The 20,314-nt window shown below is 52.1% G+C and overlaps 1 protein-coding gene across 3 annotated transcripts in view; it reads right to left on the minus strand.

Moving 5' to 3' along the window:
* ADCY5 (adenylate cyclase 5) overlaps window positions 1-13,585 on the minus strand; it is a 153,724-nt gene extending 140,139 nt beyond the window's left edge. For all 3 annotated transcript variants that reach the window (XM_081026197.1, XM_081026196.1, XM_081026195.1), the window contains exon 1: window positions 12,315-13,585. In XM_081026197.1, coding sequence (XP_080882323.1) covers window positions 12,315-13,448 — 1,134 coding nt within the window. In that variant the 5' untranslated portion in view covers window positions 13,449-13,585. The remainder of the gene's footprint in view (window positions 1-12,314) is intronic.
* Between the last annotated feature and the right edge of the window lie 6,729 nt (window positions 13,586-20,314).

The raw sequence follows: 20,314 nt of genomic DNA on the forward strand, positions 1-20,314 counted from the left end.
TCCTTACAGGTGAACTTGCCTCCTGGAGAGTCGCTGAGGTTTCCTCCACATCTTACAACTGGAAAGAGGGATGTGGGGAAGACTCAGGGAGCAGGAAAAGACATCAGAGGAAAGATGAGAAGAGACGGGACGGAAAGGGGAAGGAAGGGGCTAATGGGGGCAGCTCGGTCCTTCCTTCCATCACCTCACAGATGATCAAGAGAGGCGAGGAGATTAAAGACGAAAGCCAGTGTTTCCTCAGACCAGGACCCCGGGCACATGGCCCCCTGCCCAAAGAGGACACACTTGTCTTGGTCCAGGAAGGGAGCACCGTGAGGGACCCCTCTCTGCCAAGAGTCAGAATTCCCTGTGCAACCTGAGGACGGGAACTGTCTGCCTTCTTACACAGTGGTGGGCAAGGAGGGCTCAGAGAGTCAATAACATTCAGTAAATAGTTGGGTATTAAAACCGACAAAGCCTCAGCCCTCAGAAGGCTGATAGACAGGTAGAAAGGCCAATACAGAAGAGAGTGTTTCTAACCTAGATTCACAGCACCAGATCTTTTTTTTGGTTGTTTGTTTTTGTTTTGTTTTGTTTTTATTAGTTTCAGGTGCACAAGACAAAGTAATACTTAGATGTTTATCGTTTATATCCTTCACACTGTGTGGACCCCTCTCTCCCCAACAGCGCCAGATCTTACAAAGGCAGGGCCCCTGGAGTGGCACGAGCCTGCCCTGCTCGCTGGGGAGGCAGTTCCGGCCCCTCTCCCGGAGCAGTCTCTTCAGTTGAGAGAAGTCAGGGCCAAGGCACTTCCCAGCTGGTATTGCTGACTGGGATCCAGTCAGGGGGATGGATGGATCCCTCAGGAAAAGGGGCTTGGCCAGAGGAAGACTGGGGACTTGGGTGTGTTAAGTAAACAAATACACAGCCTTCCCATCTCCAAAAGAAAATGTGAGAATAAAATTTCAAAAATCCACTATAGCAAAAAAAAGATGGCACTTGAGCAGGAGTTTCATTTTCCTTTAGTTTTCTTGAGAAGAGTAAGAGGGACAGAAGTGGATTTGAAGCAGAGTGAAAGGATGTCTGGGGTACCTTTTAGGGGTTTGATGGTTCTGGGAAGCTGGCTTTAAAACACATCCTAGAAACGCGCTAGTTTAAGCACTAAACTGCGGATCGACTGGATGCCACTCGGCAGAGCAACCGCCGTCTAACCTCCACGATGTACCAAACAGGTCTCCTGTGTGTCCCCAGCAGCCTCCTGCCCTCCGGCCGCTGTTCCACTTACGCCACCATGACAGGATATAAGGCAGCCTCGCCTCAGAGCTAAGCTATCTTCGCTTCTGACCCCTCTCCTGGGTCTCCGTCCCTACTTACGCATCCAGAAAACGACTCGGGGGCTCTTCAGAGGGAAACATCTGCTCCCAGATGCCCCCTAAACACTTCAGCGCTGCCTTCACTCGCAGTATCATTGCAGGCTCAGGAAATGACAAATCATTTAATGCCCATCTGAGCCAGACACCATGAGGGAAGGGAGACTGTCATGCAGGGACTCAGCTCCTGCTCCCCGCACAAGAACGCAGGATGCGGTGAGGCCAAAAAGGAACATCCATGGAGCCATGGATAGGGGAGTCATACCACTATATTCTTGATGGCCACTGGTCGAAACACAGAAGCAAACATCTGCCAGTACCCCAACAGGGGGTCTTCCTGCACCCCAGTCTCGCTGGCGGCCAGGCGAGACACAGGAAGTAGGATCAACGCGATCCGCAACCCACAAACCATTTGCTAACTGCACTTGCCGCAATCCACGCCTGCTAGCGTAGCCACGGCAGTTACAACAGTGGCCAATGGCTCACTGGTTACAGCTGACGGCCATCTACTACCTGAACCAGCACCTTTCCACATGAGGTCAAGAGCCTGAAAACTGCTCTCTGGGACTCCGTCCCTACAGAGGCCATTGCAAAATAAAAACCATGTATTCCAAAACCAAATCGAGGCAACTGCTTGAGAGCAGCTGTGCCTTCTACAGCTTCCAGAGGCACCATGGGGCAGACCCAGGGCTGGGCCCACTGTGAAAAGAGTGCTGGATTTGGAGTCAGAGATCTGCATTTGTATAGCAGCTCCTAAGCTAACTAACTACTGTGTGACCTGAATGAGGTCACTCAACCTCTCTGAATCTCTACATCTTCTTCTCCAAAACACTATCAGCAACATAGATCTGTGAGTGCCCTCACATGCATTAACTTGTTTGGGCTGCCCAACAACAGATCTGTCAGTCAAGAATCTATTATCCAGTTTACAGAGAGGAAACTGACCGAGAGGGTAAGACAATTCAGCCAGGATCATATAACCAGGGCTTTCCCCTGGGCCCCAAAACCAGTGTCTTAACCCATCTAACCCATCTTAACCCATCACCTCCTCAGAGCTGTCATGAGAAGCAAATGAGATCACACGTGGTTAAGTCCTTTGTCATCTATAAAATACCGATCAATGTGAAACTATTTGAGCCCCTATCTAAGAGAAAGCCACACATTTTTAAGAAGGAAAAATTAAAAAAAATATATATATGTATATATATATATATATATATATATATACACATACACACATACATAGTTTTTAAAGTTTCACATCATTGCGCTAGTCCAGCAACTACTCTGCTGATAGCAAACATACATTATCAAATGCACATGAGGGTCCAGGGCAGGACAAGGGTTCTGAGTCGGCCACAGAGTTCTGCACCTGCTGCCTTCTTGCTCCAACAGGCGGCCTCACCCCTGCCTGGTGTTCAAGTCAAACCCGGGTTTGACTCGCCGCTCTCAGTGTGGATTTACCCTAGAGAAAGATCCTGAGGCAAGGATCTGAGTACAAGGGGTTTATCTGGGAAGTGAACCTAGGAAACATTAAAAGGGAAGTGAAGACGTGAGACGAGGAGGGAAGAAAGCCAAAAAAATGAAAGAAGGAAGGAAGGAAGGAAGGAAGGAAGGAAGGAAGGAAGGAAGGAAGGAAGGAAGGAAGGAAAGAAGGAAGAAAGGAAGGAAGGAAAGAAAAAGAAAGAAAGAAGGAAGGAAGGAAGGAAGGAAGGAAGGAAGGAAGGAAGGAAGGAAGGAAGGAAGGAAAGAAGGAAAGAAGGAAAGAAGGAAAGAAGGAAAGAAGGAAAGAAGGAAAGAAGGAAAGAAGGAAAGAAGGAAAGAAGGAAAGAAGGAAAGAAGGAAAGAAGGAAAGAAGGAAAGAAGGAAAGAAGGAAAGAAGGAAAGAAGGAAAGAAGGAAAGAAGGAAAGAAGGAAAGAAGGAAAGAAGGAAAGAAGGAAAGAAGGAAAGAAGGAAAGAAGGAAAGAAGGAAAGAAGGAAAGAAGGAAAGAAGGAAAGAAGGAAAGAAGGAAAGAAGGAAAGAAGGAAAGAAGGAAAGAAGGAAAGAAGGAAAGAAGGAAAGAAAGAAAGAAAGAAAGAAAGAAAGAAAGAAAGAAAGAAAGAAAGAAAGAAAGAAAGAAAGAAAGAAAGAAAGAAAAGAAAGAAAAAGGAATGTCCACTGCTGCCACTGTGGACAACCAAAACTGAATCCTTCTGTGGGGCTGGGAACCTGTGTAAAATACATGTCTCAGAGTTAGACTCCCCCACCCAGGGTCAAGGGAGTTGGGGTATTTATCCACTAGCACCCAACAGTCATTGGTTGAGAGCTGCTCTGGGAGTGTAACTCCCCAGCACTTCCGACCTGCCCCACGAGCAGGCAGAGGGACGCAGGGTCAGAGAAAGCCCTCAGGTGCCGACAGCTGGAAGTCTGGCTGGCAAGAGTAGAAAGGTACATGCCGGATCAAATATAGGGTGATGGAAGGAGAACTGACTCTGGGTGGTGAACACACAATTATACATGATATATACATGATGTATTACAGAATTGTACACCCGAAACCTATGTAGCTTTACTAACAATTGTCAGCCTAATGAACTTTAATAGAAAAAAGGGAATACAGGCAGCCACTGAACCACTTGCTACGCTCACTACCAGTGTCACCTTGGACAAGTCATTTACTTTCTCTTATCCCAGCTCCTGTAGCCCTGAAATGGGGATAAAAATATCTTTCTCAGAGCGCTGATATTAAGATTGAATGAGGTCATGTATGTAAGGGATTAGCCCAGTGCCTGGCTTGCAGTAAGGACGTAACATATACTCATTGTGTATCATCAGTATTCTTCATGAGCTTCCTCTTTGTGGAGAGTGGAAAGGGGAAGGAAATAAAGAAAACTGAGGGAAGAAGGAGGATCTGGAATGGCCCATTGCTACTTCCCTGTGGGCAGCCATGCACTCAGCCTGAAGGAAAAGCTCTGGAAAGACATTCAATGGATCCCAGACCCACCAGAGGTCATTATACAGAAGCCAAATCTGCTCCAATGTCGAATGACAACAGAAAATCCCTAAGAGAAACTGAAACTAGATAAAAGAGGCATCTCCCTGTCCCTTCCTGCCCCATCATTTTATTTTGTGAAGGATTTTGGGCTAAGATGGGGAGACTTTAAAATAGGCAGCCAGCCAACGCAGGCTGGGAATCTCCTTCCTGGGGGAAGAGCCTCCAAACCCACAGACGTTGCCGAGGCCTGCCCCAGAGGCGGGGGGCTGGACCCTGAGAATCACAGAGGCTCCTCCCAGCCTTGCAGCAGTGTGACCTAAAGTGCGTTTGAACAAACACTGATGTCCCCTATTACGTTCCTTGAAAAATTGGTTCTGGGGTCAAATATGTTTGATATGGGCGTCATGCAATATCCCCCTCAGAAAATTGTAGTGCATGTTAGCATACTAAAAGCTTTAAAGTTCTACAGGAAGAATTCTGCTTAACCCAGTATTTCCTAAACTTACCTGACACAGAACCAAATGTATATATGTGAACCATCTATTAACATCCCTCCAAAAGACACTCAGTGGGAAAGTCTGGACTAAAGGTTGTCCCAGGAGCTGGGACCCAGGTTGAATCACCTTGGAACCTCTATAGCCTCGCAGTGTCTGGTACACAGTAGGCGCCTAACAAATAGCCGTTGTCTGAATGAAAGAAAGGCCTGAAAGAATGATTAATAACGGTGTTCATCTCTGTGAAGTGATACAGTATCAGCAATGCCCAGCAACAGCTCTGTTTCCAGGAAGCCACACGTTTTAAATGGCAGCAGGAGGGATTTGGGAAGCCCTGCTCAGAGTTTAGGATTACAACACACCAAAATAGGCTTCCAAACAGAGCTACGTCGCTTCCTTCTGTGGAGGTGTTGGTCTAGCACTTAAGCACAGCCAAGAGTATGCATGCAGCTGTCCACCCACCCCGCCATCTATTCATTCATTCATTCATTCATTCATTCATTCATTCATTCATTCAAACAAATCCTTATTGAGCATCTACTATGGGCCAGGGCACTGAGGTTGGCACTAGGTCCCTCAGGACCCCTTCTAAAAGCCAACTGGGACTGCGGTGAGCTGTGATAAAGCCCAGGGAGCCCCAAGGGGAGGGGAGAAAGGACCACTGACGTGTGAGGTCAGGAAGCCTCAAGCACAGAAGCACCAGCTCATAACCCTCCCAGAGCAAGAGGTAGTGTGGGGGGAGGGCGTCGGGGGGGGGGGTTCACGATGACACATGAGGCTGGCCTAGAGAATAAAGCCACTACTGTCTCCGTTTGTTTGTCTACTCCCATTTTCTTGTGACTACATCCCATTGTTCCAAGAGAGCACCCCTGCCCCCACTTCCCAGCTCTTCCCCCTCCCCACACACACAGCTCCAACCTCCTCTTCCTTTCCTTCCTCCTCCTGCTCATTCAAACCATCTCTTAATTCCCCACCTCTGTCATTGCTCCTCTACTCCATCTCCTCATCCTCCCCGTTCCGTACCAGCCGTTCTAGACCTGGGGTACCCTCAGTGCTTTTCATATCCCCTGACCAGACAAATGAACGAATAAACCAGGACTCAAACTGAGTTCCATCTTTCTGCTGAACTCACACCATCATCACCAGTGGTGACCCAGACTGCTTTGCCTCGATCGAACAGGAAGGGTGGATGGGAACGGTTGGGAGGAGGAACGAAAGGAGAATATGAGTCCAGGTCTAGGGCGTCCTTCCCATCCTGTTCCTCCACCGCCAGTCGCCTCCAAACCTGCATCCTTATATCAGGACACACTTCGCAGCCCCCCCCCCCCCCCGTACATCTCCCAGGGAGTCTGCGGGTCTGCAGTGATTTTGCTTCCTTTCAACAGAGGCTGAGATGGACATGACGATAGGACACCCCAACAGACTTCAGGAGGAGCCATGCCGTTATGAGACATTACACCACAGAATCCTCGGGTTGGGTGTGACCTGAGTTGGTTATCTGAGCCAATGATGTCAAACCTAAGAGATGGTCATCAGGATCACCTGGGAAACTTTGAACACTAGATGCAAGCTGTTTAGAAAATAAATCCATTCCTGGGTCTCACCCCAGACCTTTCGAAGCAGCACCTTCCATTTCCTCAGTAACAAGCTTTGCAGATGACCACCCAGCCTCCACTGACACCGCTGGCTACCCCAGAAGGCATCTGGCTTGATGGCTGCAACCCCAACAGCTAGAAAGGTATCTCCTACCTGGATTTGAAATCTGTTGACTACTTTCACCTGTTTCCCCCAACCATGCCCTTTGACCCTTTGGGAGGAACCGAAACTAAATTTAGTCCACCTTGCCCATCTCTTTAGGTTTTCTTACCTCGCCATGGTCTGCTCTCCTCCCAACTAGAAATCCCCCATCCTTCCAAATGTTCTCTCAGAAGTCAAAGTTTCCAGTCCCCTTACCAAACTGGTTGCCTTCCTCTGAATTCTAGAATCAAGAATAGTATTTCAGAGGGGGCTTCAATCCTCCTATTACCTGGATATGCCTGTAACCTAACCGTGACCTGTTGGTCTTTACTAACAGCCAGCCCAGAATACAGACTCAAAATAAGCTCGCGATCCATAGCTAGAAACCCCCCCGATTTTGTTCACAAGGTTGTAAAGAGAGATCTTCCCTGTCCTGCTTGTGGACATTGCCTTGAGAAAAGGAAAAAACAAAAAGTGGGGGTTTCCAACTGTCTTCATGAAGTTTTGCTTTGGGGCGAGGAAATGAATGCTGATCCTGTCCTCCATTAGCTAGCTACCCCCATCTGGTAAGCATGGATGAAAAAGGTTATGCTAAAACATAACTTACGTAACTGTACCCAGAGGATTTATGGGCCTCTATGGGAGCTCCCGAAACAAACTTTCCATTCCTAACACAGGCTCTCTTCCTGGGAAGTAAATGACCACGATCTGGACCCCACCACAAAATAAATAAAGTTAATCAAGGTGCCAAATGGGCAGCCATGGACTAGAAGTCACCCAGCAAGAGACTCATACATGAGACTCGTACATTCACAGGGAGGCTCCCACCTGGGGTTCCCCCCCAACACCCACCCCACCTCCTGCTGGGAACCAAGATGGGAGCTCCATTTGCACCTCTCGGGAGCCAAGGAGGCCACCGCCTGCTTCTGCTGCGGGTGCACCCTCGGACAGAGTGACTCTTATCTCTGCCAACACAGGAAAGCTTCTGTCCCAGCCTTTTCAGCTGACTTTGAAACCTCTTCTGTGAGCCTGGGCAGGTTTCCGTGACGGGGTTTAAGACATCGTCTGTGTTCTCTTTATAGTGGAACATGAGCACGCTGTTCTGGGTTCCAGAGCACACAGACCTCATGCTCTTGCTCCAGATCAAAACTCAGATTGAATTATTCACAGGGAACACTCCTGCAAGTACAGCAGCTGATCGTTCTGCTCCTGGGCTGGGTCTCTGCCATTCCTGAAGTCCCCCCCCTGGGAATCGAGGCACACCTGGGTCTAGAAGCCGCCTGCTCAACCCCCATCCAGAGGCTTCTGCTCCCGTCTAAGCACCTCCTTCCTACTGCACAGAGAAGGCAACATAATCGAAAACAATTAGCAAAAATAATTGGCAAATACAATTAGCTTTGAGGCAAGACAAGCAGCCGCTCCTCAGCTCCAAAGGCAGCACCCCCCTCCTCCCCACGCCAGCCTGCTGTGCTACTGGAGTTCACCAAGGTCAGGTTTCTCTGGTCCAGAAATGCGGGTGCTGGGCTAAGTAGTGGGCGGCAGGCAACTCCCGCTCCCGGCCATTGCGGTGGAAGTGTGTCCTCCTCCACACCACCCAGGCGGTCAGGGAGGCAGTGGCTGCCAACAGCACACGTGGGGCAGCCACAGAAACCCACCAAACAGGCCTCTGGGCCCAGTTCCAGAGCATGGAGGTGGCTTTTCAGTGGGGCTCACTGGGCAGCTAAGTGAGAAGGGTTTTTGAAAGGGAAGGGTGGGACTCCATGGCCAGGACAGCTGACCACTCAAGTCTAGCCCCCAGCCTCATTATGGAAAAGGGGCGTGTGTATGCAGGGTACTTCCCTGAGGAGCCAGAGGTCAAGGTCAGAAGAGCCATCAAGGCCCAGAATCAGAAAGGCAACCGGTCACAGGAAGCCAGCAACCAGCCAAGAATAAAACGGCCAGAGCTGTAATGATCTCCTTTGAAAGTCAACACAAAGGATTCCCCAGGCCCACCTCCATCACCTGGGCCAGCCCACAGGACACACACACACACACACACACACACACACACGAATGCGCACACACAAGCGTGCGCACACTGGAGCCAGCCCACACTAGAGACACGCGTGCACATATGTACTCATGAACACACATGCCCCTACCCTCTTGGCAGCCGCGGCAGTAGGTCCCCACCCCCATCCATCCCCGCCTTCTGGCTACAGACACACGTGCTTACACTCACAGAATATCACCCACACTGTATCTATGTGGTGTCCGCAACAACTGGTGACAGTTGCAGGTTAAAACAGGAACAAAGGATGAAATGCAGGAAATCACTGAGATTCTCCAAAGGGTTAGGGGGGAAGAAAGGAAGGAGCTGAAGATAGGCCGGGTGGGGGATGGGCCGTCCCACACTGCAGGAGCCACCTCTGACAGCTCTCCAGAGCAACCTATAACAACAGCTCTCCCAAGCTCACAGGGACGCACACGGGGTCAGAATCTTCTCCTCAGAAACCATCTCAGGCAGGTTAATGTGGCTACAGAATAATTCCCCACATTGAATAGAACTCTCTACTTTTCAAAGAGCTCTCCTATCCATCATCACCTCCTAGAGTAATACCCGACACTGGAAATGCTCATCTCCAGGGCCAAATGACCACCTGCCCCCATGGGGCCCAGAGTTTCTCCAAAATAATATTTAATAGCTAAGCATATGTAATAGTTGTGTGAGTGTGCTTGCTTGTGTGTGAGTGCAGGCAGAGGCTTTATGTAGCAGAGTGGGATACAGTCAAACAAAAATGAGGTCACCATGGCAACAGGCTCGGGCATCATCGCAGCCTATTAACACAAGTGAGGAATGTGTTTGGCAGATGCTCAAGTGTTATTTATGGTATGGGTGTAGCAGAGGGACTTGTAACAGGCAAAGAAGGAGAAAAAACAACACCGTGATGCTCCTACTGTACCTCACGGAGGAGACAACAGTGAGACAAGCACAGAAGGAGAGGTGAGAGGCTGCAGATGGGAAGTGAAAGATGGGGACGCAGAGCAGGCAGGCAGAGGAGAGGTGGTTAGAGAGCAACAGGGGACTGGAGGGGAGGGGAGAGAAAGGAAGTGAGAAAGTGCAGAGGGGGAGGGAGTGTACCAGGGGAAGGGCTAGAGCCAGAGATGCCCTGGAAGCAAGAAACATCATCCCCCAAAGAGGGCTACCCCACCATGCCTCTCTATTCTCTCGAGTAAAAGCCAGCAGGAGGGACCAGTTAAGAAACCAAATGTTCCTTCTAACTGGAACAAAAGGCAGAGCCCCAAACATAAGAAGGGTTGGGAAAGAGTAAAGTACTCAGGTCACATATTGATATTGAGATTTGGGTAGTGGGAGCAAGGGAGCCAGCCTCGCAGGAGAACTGAAGAAATGCCAATACAGTTTCCTGAGGACCTACTATGTGTCCGAGGCACCGTGGAGGGGACTTCTCAAAGCCCCAACATTAGAAACCACGCACTGCTGCCCCATTTCCCTGAATCCTGTCTTCATCAAAGAAAAGAACAAGGTATCTAACCGAAGCCATCCTCAAAACACCTGCCACTGGGGGTTAACCTAAGGTAGAGTTTAATGCTGGACTATCCCACTAATATTTCCCCACCATCCAGCAGAATTTGTTCAAGAAATACAAATTTTACATCAGACATAATCAGAAAGGTAAATCAAATACACACAAAAAAGATTCAGTTCTCTCTGGAGCCAAATAGAAACAATGTTTGCATTCCCTTGTTACAGACCATTCTTAACAAGCTCAGCTGTACCAAACCAAGATCTTGAGAAGTGTAAATCCACCCAAAAGCCTGTAACAGCCAAGCAAAGGTCTAAAGACCACAGTGGGGAGAAGCTGGGGGTGTGGGCTGGTGGAGGCGGGAAGAGGAGAAAGATTTGCCTGAGGAACTACAAGGGGGAGTCAGACAGACACTGTTGCTACAATAGCACTTCCAGGCTAAGAGGGGGCTGGAGCACCCCAGGGTCAGCACTCCTTTCCTGGGCTCTGACTCCAGTCTCCTGAAATCACACAGGCTGGATTGCTAAATCTGTAATCAGACCGTGTATCCCAAATCTGGTTTTTGCTTTTTCTGATCCCAGATCAGAAAAACTTTAACTTAGCATCAACAACCCCACCTACTCCACTCACTGGAACCCAACCAAATTGGCAGCAGTTATGAAATCCCTATTAAGTACCCTGTCACTGTGCTGGACAAGAGAGAGAGGGTGAAGGAGGAAAAACGTATAATTCAGGACTCCTGAGTCCAAGTAGCTTATACTAGATGGGGAACAAAACCAATGGATCCTGGAGAATAAGTAAGTGCTCCACTCTCTGACTCCATTGTTACCATGCAGAAGGAAAGGTCAACATGGCTGGGATGGAAGGACAGGGCTCCTTATGTGAGGTGAGGCTTGGGACAGAGGAGGGTGGAACTGGAAGGGGTACACACAATCCTCTCATTCCCTAGAAGAGGAATCTGGGGCCTAGAGAGTTGCGGGTCCCCTCCTTCCCAGTCGGAGAGCACCTTGGAGGGGCAGCTAGAGCCCAGCACCCTTAAGTACATACTGGTGCTATTCCCGGTGTGAGACTCAGAGAGTGTGGCGGGGCTCCTCAAGAAAAAGCTGGTACTCAACAGGATCAAAGTCTGAGAAAGGCATTAGAGATGGAGAGGAGTAAGGTAATGACAATGGGATACAGTTAAGAGATTCTGTAGAGGAGACAAATACCCACTGAGGGGTGCCGTGGGGTCCATGGTCAAGGGGCTGGCAAGGGCTCACTTGACTCTCTCCCAATTGAGCTGCATGCAAACCAGCTCTGCATGCAACCAGAGGGCTCCTCAGGGATCAATGGAGGAGGTCCATGGAGCCACAGACAAGGGGACTGCTAAAGTGAGAAGGCGTGCTCGTCAGAGGGGCTCGTCTCACCCTTCTCCCAGAAGCCTTCTGTGGAGTTCCTAGTTAACCAGGCAAAAGTTGTATTTCCTCCTGAGCCCGCCGTTCTCGGCGTGTCCAACCAGTCCCAACAGGGATAAAAAGCCTCCACCACAAGCAAGAACCAGGAGCACCCACATGAAGGGGTCACACCATTCAGCACTCGTTTTCTGTTCAGGCCAGGAGGGGGACTGCCACCAAACACATCTCAGAAGCTACTTCCTACCTTTGCTGAAGGCAGCCTTTTGGCCCGGGGCACTTTTGTAAATGAAACAAACGTGGCAGTCCTCGGTCAATTCAGGGATAGCTCCAGCTCCCAAACCCCAACTATCAGACAATTGGCAGGGCTAGCATTTCTGCTCCTTAGGGCGGCAAGGGCCTCCCCTCCCCAGTCCTCTATCCAGAATTCAGTTAACAAACCAGTAGTGGCTCTCAGAAGAGAGAAGATGCTCCAGGTCTAGCCTTTTGTCAGAGGCCTTTTATATACAGGGACAGAAGCACAGGAAGAGAAGGGGGCCTCTCCACAGAATTTTCTCTTCCGACCCTCCTCCCTCTTTCTCATGCCCACAATGATGACTACAGCTCACGGCGCGTTTTCCACCGGGCCAGGAGCATTATACATAATGCAAGGGCACTCTCTAAGATGCTGGCGCTCAGGGTGGGTTAAGAGGCTCACAGAGACCACGCAGCAGGACAGCCTTAGTCTCTCTGCCTCTTTTCACGACTTTAAAAAGGGCAGGGAGGGTGGGATGCCTCTCTTTGGAGTCAGGCGGATGCTTGCCCACCCCACAATCCGGTCCTTGCGGCCAGATGGGCCCCTACCTGCTTGAGCAGGAACTGGTCCTGGGCGTTGGTGCGCAGGGCGATGGCCAGGTGGAGGGCAGACAGGAGCACCCCGCTGAGCACCGCCGCCCGCATGCGCACGGGCAGCAACGTGTAGATGGTGTAGATGAAGAACACAGTCCACCAGATGCCCTCAGAGGCGCTTCTCGGCTGGGGCAGCAGCAGGCCGACCACCTGGACGGCCAGCACCACCGCGATGAGCGCGTAGCAGGCCAGGCCCATGTGGTCCTGGTGGAAGGCTGCACGGTTGCAGAGCACGGCCATCACGAGGATCACCCCCACGGCAGCCGCCAGCACCACCAGGTAGGACAGCTGGAGGGGGGGCCGCGCCGCGTGGAAGGCCAGCATGACGAGGCACACGAGCACCAGCACAGCCATGAGCATGGTGAGGCTGCTCTGGTTCAGACGGAAGAAGTAGCGCTGGTACAGCCGCTCCAGCTTGTCCGACGGGAACTTCTTGGAGCGGAATATCTGCAGCAGCGCCAGGCAGCAGGCGCCCAGGGACAGCACTGGGCCGGGGCCCGCGCGCGAGCCCGCCGAGCTGCCGCCATCCCCGGACCCCTCGTCGCCCTCGACGGCGCTGGCGTCCAGCTCATCGGCCGCGCGACCCTTACCCCGCCGTTCCTCCAGGCCCAGCTCCACCGAGCGGGGGCGCACCTCCGTCCCCCCGGCCGCCGCCGCCGCCGCCGCCGCCGCGGAGCCGCCGCCGCCGCCCGCAGGGGGCGCCCGGGTGCTGCCCCCTCCGGCCGCGCCCCGCCGCTGCCGGCGGCTGCCCCGACCGCAGTCGTCGCCGCCGCGCTCCTGCCAGGCAGACTTGGAGCGGAAGCTGAAGCCGAAGCCCCCGGCCAGGGGGTCGTCGCCACTCAGCGGAGGGTCGTCGTCGTCGTCGCCGCGCCAGCGGCTGGCCAGGCGCGGCTGCTGCTGCGGGGTCACCGCCCCCCCGGGTTTCTTGGTGGAGCCGCGGGCCGAACCCCCGGGGGTATGGGGATAGCCGTTGGCGCGGGAGTCGGCCTCTCCCCACGCCGAGCGGTGTTCCGGGCCTCCCCGAGACGCCGGCGCCGCCGCTGTCTGCGCTGCGTAGCCCGGGGGGCTCACGCTTTTGGAGCCAGACATCCCCCCCTCGGCCTCGTCGTCGTCTTCCTCCTCCCCCGGGGACCGGGACGGGGGTCTCCAAGGGGAGGGCGGACGGCCGAGCAGGGGGACCAGGCTGGGGTCACACGTCGGGGGCGGCCCGGGGCCCTGCGCAGCAGCGGGACATCGTGGCACCCCCGTCCTGAGCGGAGAAGGAGGGCCGCGGGAGGGCGTCCGGGGAGGCAGCACAGCCACGCGGTGAGAAGTAGCCGACGGTCCGCGTTAGGAGTCCCAGGTCCGAGATGGAGTTGGCTCCGAGCTGGGGCAGCGGGGCGCTGACTTGATCTTGCCGCGCGCAAGGGGACGTCCGACTCCCGGCTCGCGTCGAGCTCGCCGAGGACCGGAGTTGCGGACGCGGCGGGACGGAGCGATGTCCTTGCAGGCGGCGCCTCCCCGGGGCCGGCAGTGCCCGGGCGCGGCACTCGCAGATTATGCCTTAGCGGAACCCAGCAGCACTCGCGGTGAGGCGGCGGCTCGGGCGGCGCGGCGGGGGTCCCGGCGTGGACACCAGGCGGGCGCCCTTTCCTCGCGGCGGGCTGGGAGAGACTGGGAGGTGCGAGCGCCAAGCAGCATTATTTTCTTACGAGGGGTGGGGAGGTGGGATGGGGGGTGGAGAGGACGGGGGAGGGGGCGGCAGGCGGAGCGACAGCTCCGGAGCCCCGAGGGGAGGGTCCTGGAGCCCGGGGGGGCCGTAGTCCGCATCCCCCACCTCCAGCGGCGACAGTGGGAGCCTGGCCCCCGCGACAGTCCGGCCGAGCCTTCAGCGCGTCCACGCAGGGGGCGGGGGCGAGGACCCGCTCAGCGGCGCGGCCCTTCCCCTCCTGCCTCCGCCTTCTCCCGGCACGGAGCGGGGCCGGCTGGGACCCGCCAGCCCAGGAGGGCTGTCCAGCCGGCTCCGCAAGCCCCAGGCTCCTCGCCGCCGGCTGCGGGCCCACCGCGGCCGGGCGCAGAAGGACTAGGCGGAGGGCGGGATCCGGCGCGGCTCCGCCGCCGTTCTGCCCCAACGCAGGCGGGCTTCTCTCGCGGAGCACGGCATCCAGAGATCCGCTCAGATGCAGCCGGCTGACAGGGGCCCGCCCAAGAGCCGCTGCGACCCAGGGGCGCTCCGGGGGGGCCCGCGGGAGCCGGGCTCAGGGCGCGCCATGCATGCCTCGGGCCCTGCGCCGCTCTGGCCGCTCGCGCCGCTCCGCCCTTCTCGCCCGCTTGCCGCCGCCGCCGCCGCGGGAGCGCCCTCCGCATCCCCTCCTCCCGCCACCTCCCCGCCCCCCGCGCCGCTCCGGCCTCGGCTCACAAGGGTTTGCGGCCGCCTCCGCCCCTGGCCGGGCCGCTGCCCCCGCCTCCTCGCCCCCCGGGCATCCTCAGGCCGGGCTCCGGGGGCTTCAAGGGTCCCAGCTCCTATTCCTCACCTAAAATTCTAGTGGCGCCCCCTCCTTTTCTGACGCCTGGAGCTGCGTCCAGCCGGCCGTCCCTGCGCCGGACCTGGGCGGCGTGCGGCACTCCCCCGCCCCTCCTGGTTTTGCGCCCCTAGTCCTAGTTCCCCTCTTTTGCATCCCCCTTTACTCCCCCTCCCCCCATTCCGCCCAACTTCAGCCCCAGCACTGCTCCCCCCTTCTCTGGTACGGCTCGATTGGCCGTTTCCCGAGCTGTCAGACTGGAGTCCGGCGCTCTTATTGGGCGATTCTCTGGCCTGGCGGCCGTGCCAAAGGAGGGCGCACAAGGCGGGGGTTGGGGGGGGCACCCAGGCAGCGACTGCTGCTGGCAGTCGGAGACCACCATCCCTAGAGGGGTCCACGAGCCAGACCCGGAAATGGGCCGGGGAGATGGAGAGGCTGCGGATCTCTGAGGTGCAGAAAGACATCGACAGAGAAGATGGAAACGCGGTGGGTGAGGCTGACGCAGCCGGGGCGGGGCGCACAGGACTGCTTTGGAGGATAGTTACCGAGAGGGAGCCCCGCAGACAACATTAGGAACACCTGGCGTTTGGGGAGAGTTCTTTGCCTGTTCATACTTTTTTAAAAATCTCATTTGATTCCCCTCAATAACCCTGAGATGTGACAGCGGACAGGGCCCGTGTGCCTATTCCCAGTTTATAGATGCAGAAACGGAGTCTCCGAGAACTTAAATCAGCTTGCCAAGGGCCACACAGGTCTCCTAACTTGCAACTGAAAAATCTTTTGTCAGCGCCAGCGGCCTCCCCTGCCTAGCAAGGTGTTATCAGAAGGGTGCACCAGAGCAAAGTGGAGCCTCCTCTTGAGGGGGAAGGGGGGGGACGAAGGAGACAGAGAATGGCCAGATACTCCCGCACTGGGCCAGAAACAAAGAGGCAGGAGTGAGTGGACAGAAGGACTCTGCTTTCTGCCAAAGAGGACCTAGGCCCGTGGAATGACACACCTACCCAATTCCCTTTGCCCCTAAGCTGTCCTGTGGGAAGTTCAGGCAGTGTAAAGGGTAGGAGAACCCTCTCAGGCAGTGAGAGGGTAGGAGAACCACACCTCTATCCAGGGAAGGGAGAAACAGCCTTCACTTTACTGTCCTTATTCTCCAAGTCTCTCTGCAGAGCTTCTGACAAGGAGCCTAAAGGTCTGAGTAAGCTTTCCTTTCTCTGGTCACTTCTTTGCAGATTGGAAGATAAACCTTGCCAGCGTTACAAATTGGGAGGAGAAAAATTCCAAGAGGTCTGATTAACCCTTGAGTATTCCAGCCTTTAAGTAATCCATGATTAGCTAAGTCATAAGAAACACCATGAATTTAGTGAACAAACATTCATAGAGCACCCCGTACGTGCAAAACACTCTGCTCAGTGCTACAGGGAGAGATGACCCAACTCTGGCTGCAGTCAGGAGGGAGACCAGCTAGCTACTAATTCCAGAGCACAATTCAATCAGTGTTCGACAGAGGTCCAAACAAAGCATTTATGAGGTTCAGAGAAAAGGGGCATCATTTCCCACTGTGAGGGTCAAAACAATGTTCTGGAGGTTGAATCTGGGGCTAGCAGGGAAGGATGAGTAAGAAAGGGAGGATGAACTTGTATCTATGAAGCAACTACTATATGTCTGTAAATATTTTATTGTCATATAACCATTTGGAGGAAGATGTTATTTTCCCCACTGTAAAGATAAAAGAACTGAGACTTAGCGAATCAAGAAGTTTGCCCAAGGTCTGTAGTTGGCAGCAGCATGGAATCCTGCTACTTGTACCCTACCATGTAACCATGTAGCAAATATGATTTGGGAGCAATACCCAGGACAGGCAATTGCATGGACAGAGGCCAGATGGTCAGATATATGAAAATGACTCAGTTTCATCCTTGAGCCTTCTCATTCCCTAAGCTCTCCCTAGGTCATTCTTTTTAATTTATTCAAAATTTTAAAATAACCATCTTATAACAAAAGCCATGTGTGATTAAATGTAGAAAAACTAAAAAAAGAAAGAAAAGAAAAAGAAAAATCATACCACCTAGAAAGAACCATTAACATCTTAATTTTTTTCTTAAACAAAAAATGGGACTGTTACTCTACTAGCAGTTTTAGAATCTGCTTTTTTCTACTTAGCAAAAATTGTGGATGTTTTTTCATGTCAATAAAGCATTCATCTACAATATCCGTTTTATTGTTCCGTTGCATCAATATAGCATAATTTATTTAACCAATTCTCTACGGTTGGACATTTTTCACTGTCATAGCAGTTTATAAAAAGTTCCCACTCTTTTACTCTTATAAACAAAGAGCATTTTTGTAGATAGATCTTCAAACACAACTTTATCCTTAGAGAAATTCCTATAAGAATTGCTGAGTCAAAGGATAAACCCATTTTTTTCCCCTGTAAGTTATTTCTGAAATTTGTATCTTCAGTCCCTGACGCCCTTTTCAGTTCCAAGCTCCCCTTGTCCATTGGAGAGCTCCCCATGGATGCTGCTTGGTACCCACCAACAGCACCCCAGATTCCATTTTTCAGAAACTAAGATCATCTCCAACAACCTTGCTCCTGCCTCTGTTTTCTCTTCACTGGTAGAATTATCATTCCCCTCAACTCCCTGATCTTAGAGTGATGATCCCTTCTCCATTCCTATCCCTTCCGCAGAGTCCTGCCTCTTTGCCCTTGTCTTTTCACGTCTGTCTCTTCTTCCACATTCTCTGGTTACTTCCTGTACCCAGGCACTCCCCCACCTCCTTGACTAGACAATTACCAACTCTCCCTTCTCCTTCCTCCTTGCCCTCTAATCTGTCCTCCACTTTGTCCCAATCTGAACATGAATGTCACATACTCTACTAAAGACTGTCATGAAACAGCCTCTTCCTACCTGCCAGTGTTCATTGTTCACCACTTGCCCACGTCATCCATCCCACTCTGAACTGTACTTTATGCCTCTGCAGAAATTACCCTCTCCCTCCATCACCACACACACACAACTCAAAGTTATAGCACCTCTGTGACACCCTGTCTAATGCCCTCCCCTTCCTGCAGGCTGTTAGGCACTCCTCCTCAGGTCCCAGCACACCTTGTTTTTTATCTGTACGATAGCACTTGTCAAGTTGTATTAGCTTGACTTGTTTCCAGAACTGTCTCCACAGCCAGCAGAACTCCTTAAGGGCAGAGTTTGTATCTTACTCTTGTGGCCAGTGCTTAGCCTGGTGCCTGGCACATAAGAGGTGCCCCGTAGTTGTTTGTTAGATAAACCAATGGTACATTGAGGAATAATGAGCAGAATGGAGTCCAAAGTGTGTGAAGGGGAGTGGAGTAGCAACCCTGGGTGAAGATGGAAAGGTGGGTTGGCTCCTGAACACTGCGGAAGAGGGAGGGCTTCAGCTTCAAGACCATGAAGCGTCGCTGAATTTGGGGACAGGAATGTCCTGGTCCATTATATGTTGGGAGGCAAACTCTGGCAATGATGTAACTACTGGAAAAGCAAGATTCAAGAGCACAGGGGACCAGTCAGGAAGCTATTGCAGAACAGATGTGGACGGAGCCCAAAAGTGGCCTGGTGATGGGAGTGATACTATTGGCTGGCGGATACCTGTGGAGGGCTGACCAGGAAACCCAGGGGTCAAGCCTGTGCAGAGGAGAGGCCTCAAGGCCAGAAGAAAACCAAGAAGGGGGGGGGGGCGTGTCACAGGACTAAAAGGCAGAGGTTTAGAAGACCAGCTCCAGGATGTACACCTGGTTATTGTCATCAGATAGGAGCTGACCCAAGGACCACCTCAGGCCACTCTCTGAAATGAGTACTTGGTTTGCAGAGGTCAGGTGATCACACACCCCAGGACACAGCAGTCCCTTTGGGGTATCTGCAGAAACCCCTCCCCCTCCAGCCATCTTTTCTCAGTTACCTTTGGGACTTCATTCTTCATTCCCCAGGCTTTTCTTTTTTTTTTTTTAGAAGAATATTTCTACTTTGGAAATCAGAACATTAATATGTTAGAATATTTAGAAATATTTGTAGAAGTGGATATCAGTAATACTCCCCTACCGAATAATACCTTCCCCCACTCGACTTAAAATTCTGCCTTGAGATAGGCATGCTTTGGAATGGCAATCATTCCCTAAAAATGAATATGGAAAATACAGAGGCAGAAAGTAAATTAGTGGTTGTCTAGGCCTGGGGAGGGGTAGAAATAGGGAGCGATGGTTAATGGGTACAAGATCTCTTTTGGTGGTCATGCAAATGTTCTAAAATAAGGTTATGGAGATGATTGCCCGACTTGGTAAGTATACTAAAAACCACTGAATTGTATTGAATACTGGGTGAACTTTATGGTATGTAAATCATATCCTAATAAACTGGTTGAAATAATGCATTCAGATACTTCTAGGGGTTGAAAGATTTATGCCAGGGCTGTCAGTTGTGATCAAGTCAGTATGAATGAGTTCAATCCACAGGCTTCCTCCATTAAAGCCCAACCAAGGTTAGGGGCACTAAGAGAATGGATGCTTGCTGTTTAGGTGCGGGGATGAGTTAGGGAGCAGAAGGAGAGAACACTTGGGACCACTGAGCATTTCCCGAGGCAAGTGGAACCAGAAAAGGGCATGGTTGCCCAGCAGCAGGAAGAGCGCAGAAATGGAAGACAGTTAGAAATTAGGGGTCAAAAATGAACTTTGCCAACTGCCCAGGGGAGCCCTGACCTATAATGAGTTCTTCACAAGGAATTAAGGAACTCTAAGAATCCTAGGCTCTCTCAAGGGTGAAAGAACCTTAAGGATCATCCCATTTCCAAAAGTGTGTTAACCTTCCCTGGACATTTGCATTTTGAGTGCAAGCCCCATGTTTCAAACTGGATGATTTACTGTTTCCACAAAAACTAACTTATTGTTATCCCCAAGTCAGAGAGTAGCTAACGGAGCATTGAGTGTCTTGAGGGTAGGTCATCCACGGAGGTTTGGAGCCCAGTATCTTAGCCATTGGGCACAGATGGCTGAGGTCTCTAGGAGCTATTCTCCACTCTAGCCCACCACCCACCAGGAGTTCTGAGGAGAAACCAAGGACATCAGCCCTTTTACTTTTGACCTCTGGCCTTCCTGGCCTGGAAATCAAGAATGACAAGAAGTTTGCAGTTGGCCTAGGAAACAAGGCCCTCTATTTTCCCAGATTCTATACTCACCACCTCCAAAGCTCTGGCCTTCAGAGGACAGGAAATAAACAGTATTCAAAGAGCTCAGATTGCAGCTGATGTGGAAATGGCTGATAATAGCTTGATCTGCCACTCTCCCAGGTGCTGATATTTGCATTTTAATGGAGGCGGTTAATGCCTTTAGCTAAAGGAGTGACTAATCTGTTCCCTCAATTGCTGCTGGAGGTAAATGGGGGACCCTTTGAGGCCCAGGGCCTTTTAATGTCCTCTAGTTACTACGCAAGA

The sequence above is a fragment of the Rhinolophus hipposideros genome (genome assembly GCF_964194185.1).
Source record: "Rhinolophus hipposideros genome assembly, chromosome: 2".
Taxonomy (NCBI): Eukaryota; Metazoa; Chordata; class Mammalia; order Chiroptera; family Rhinolophidae; genus Rhinolophus; species Rhinolophus hipposideros.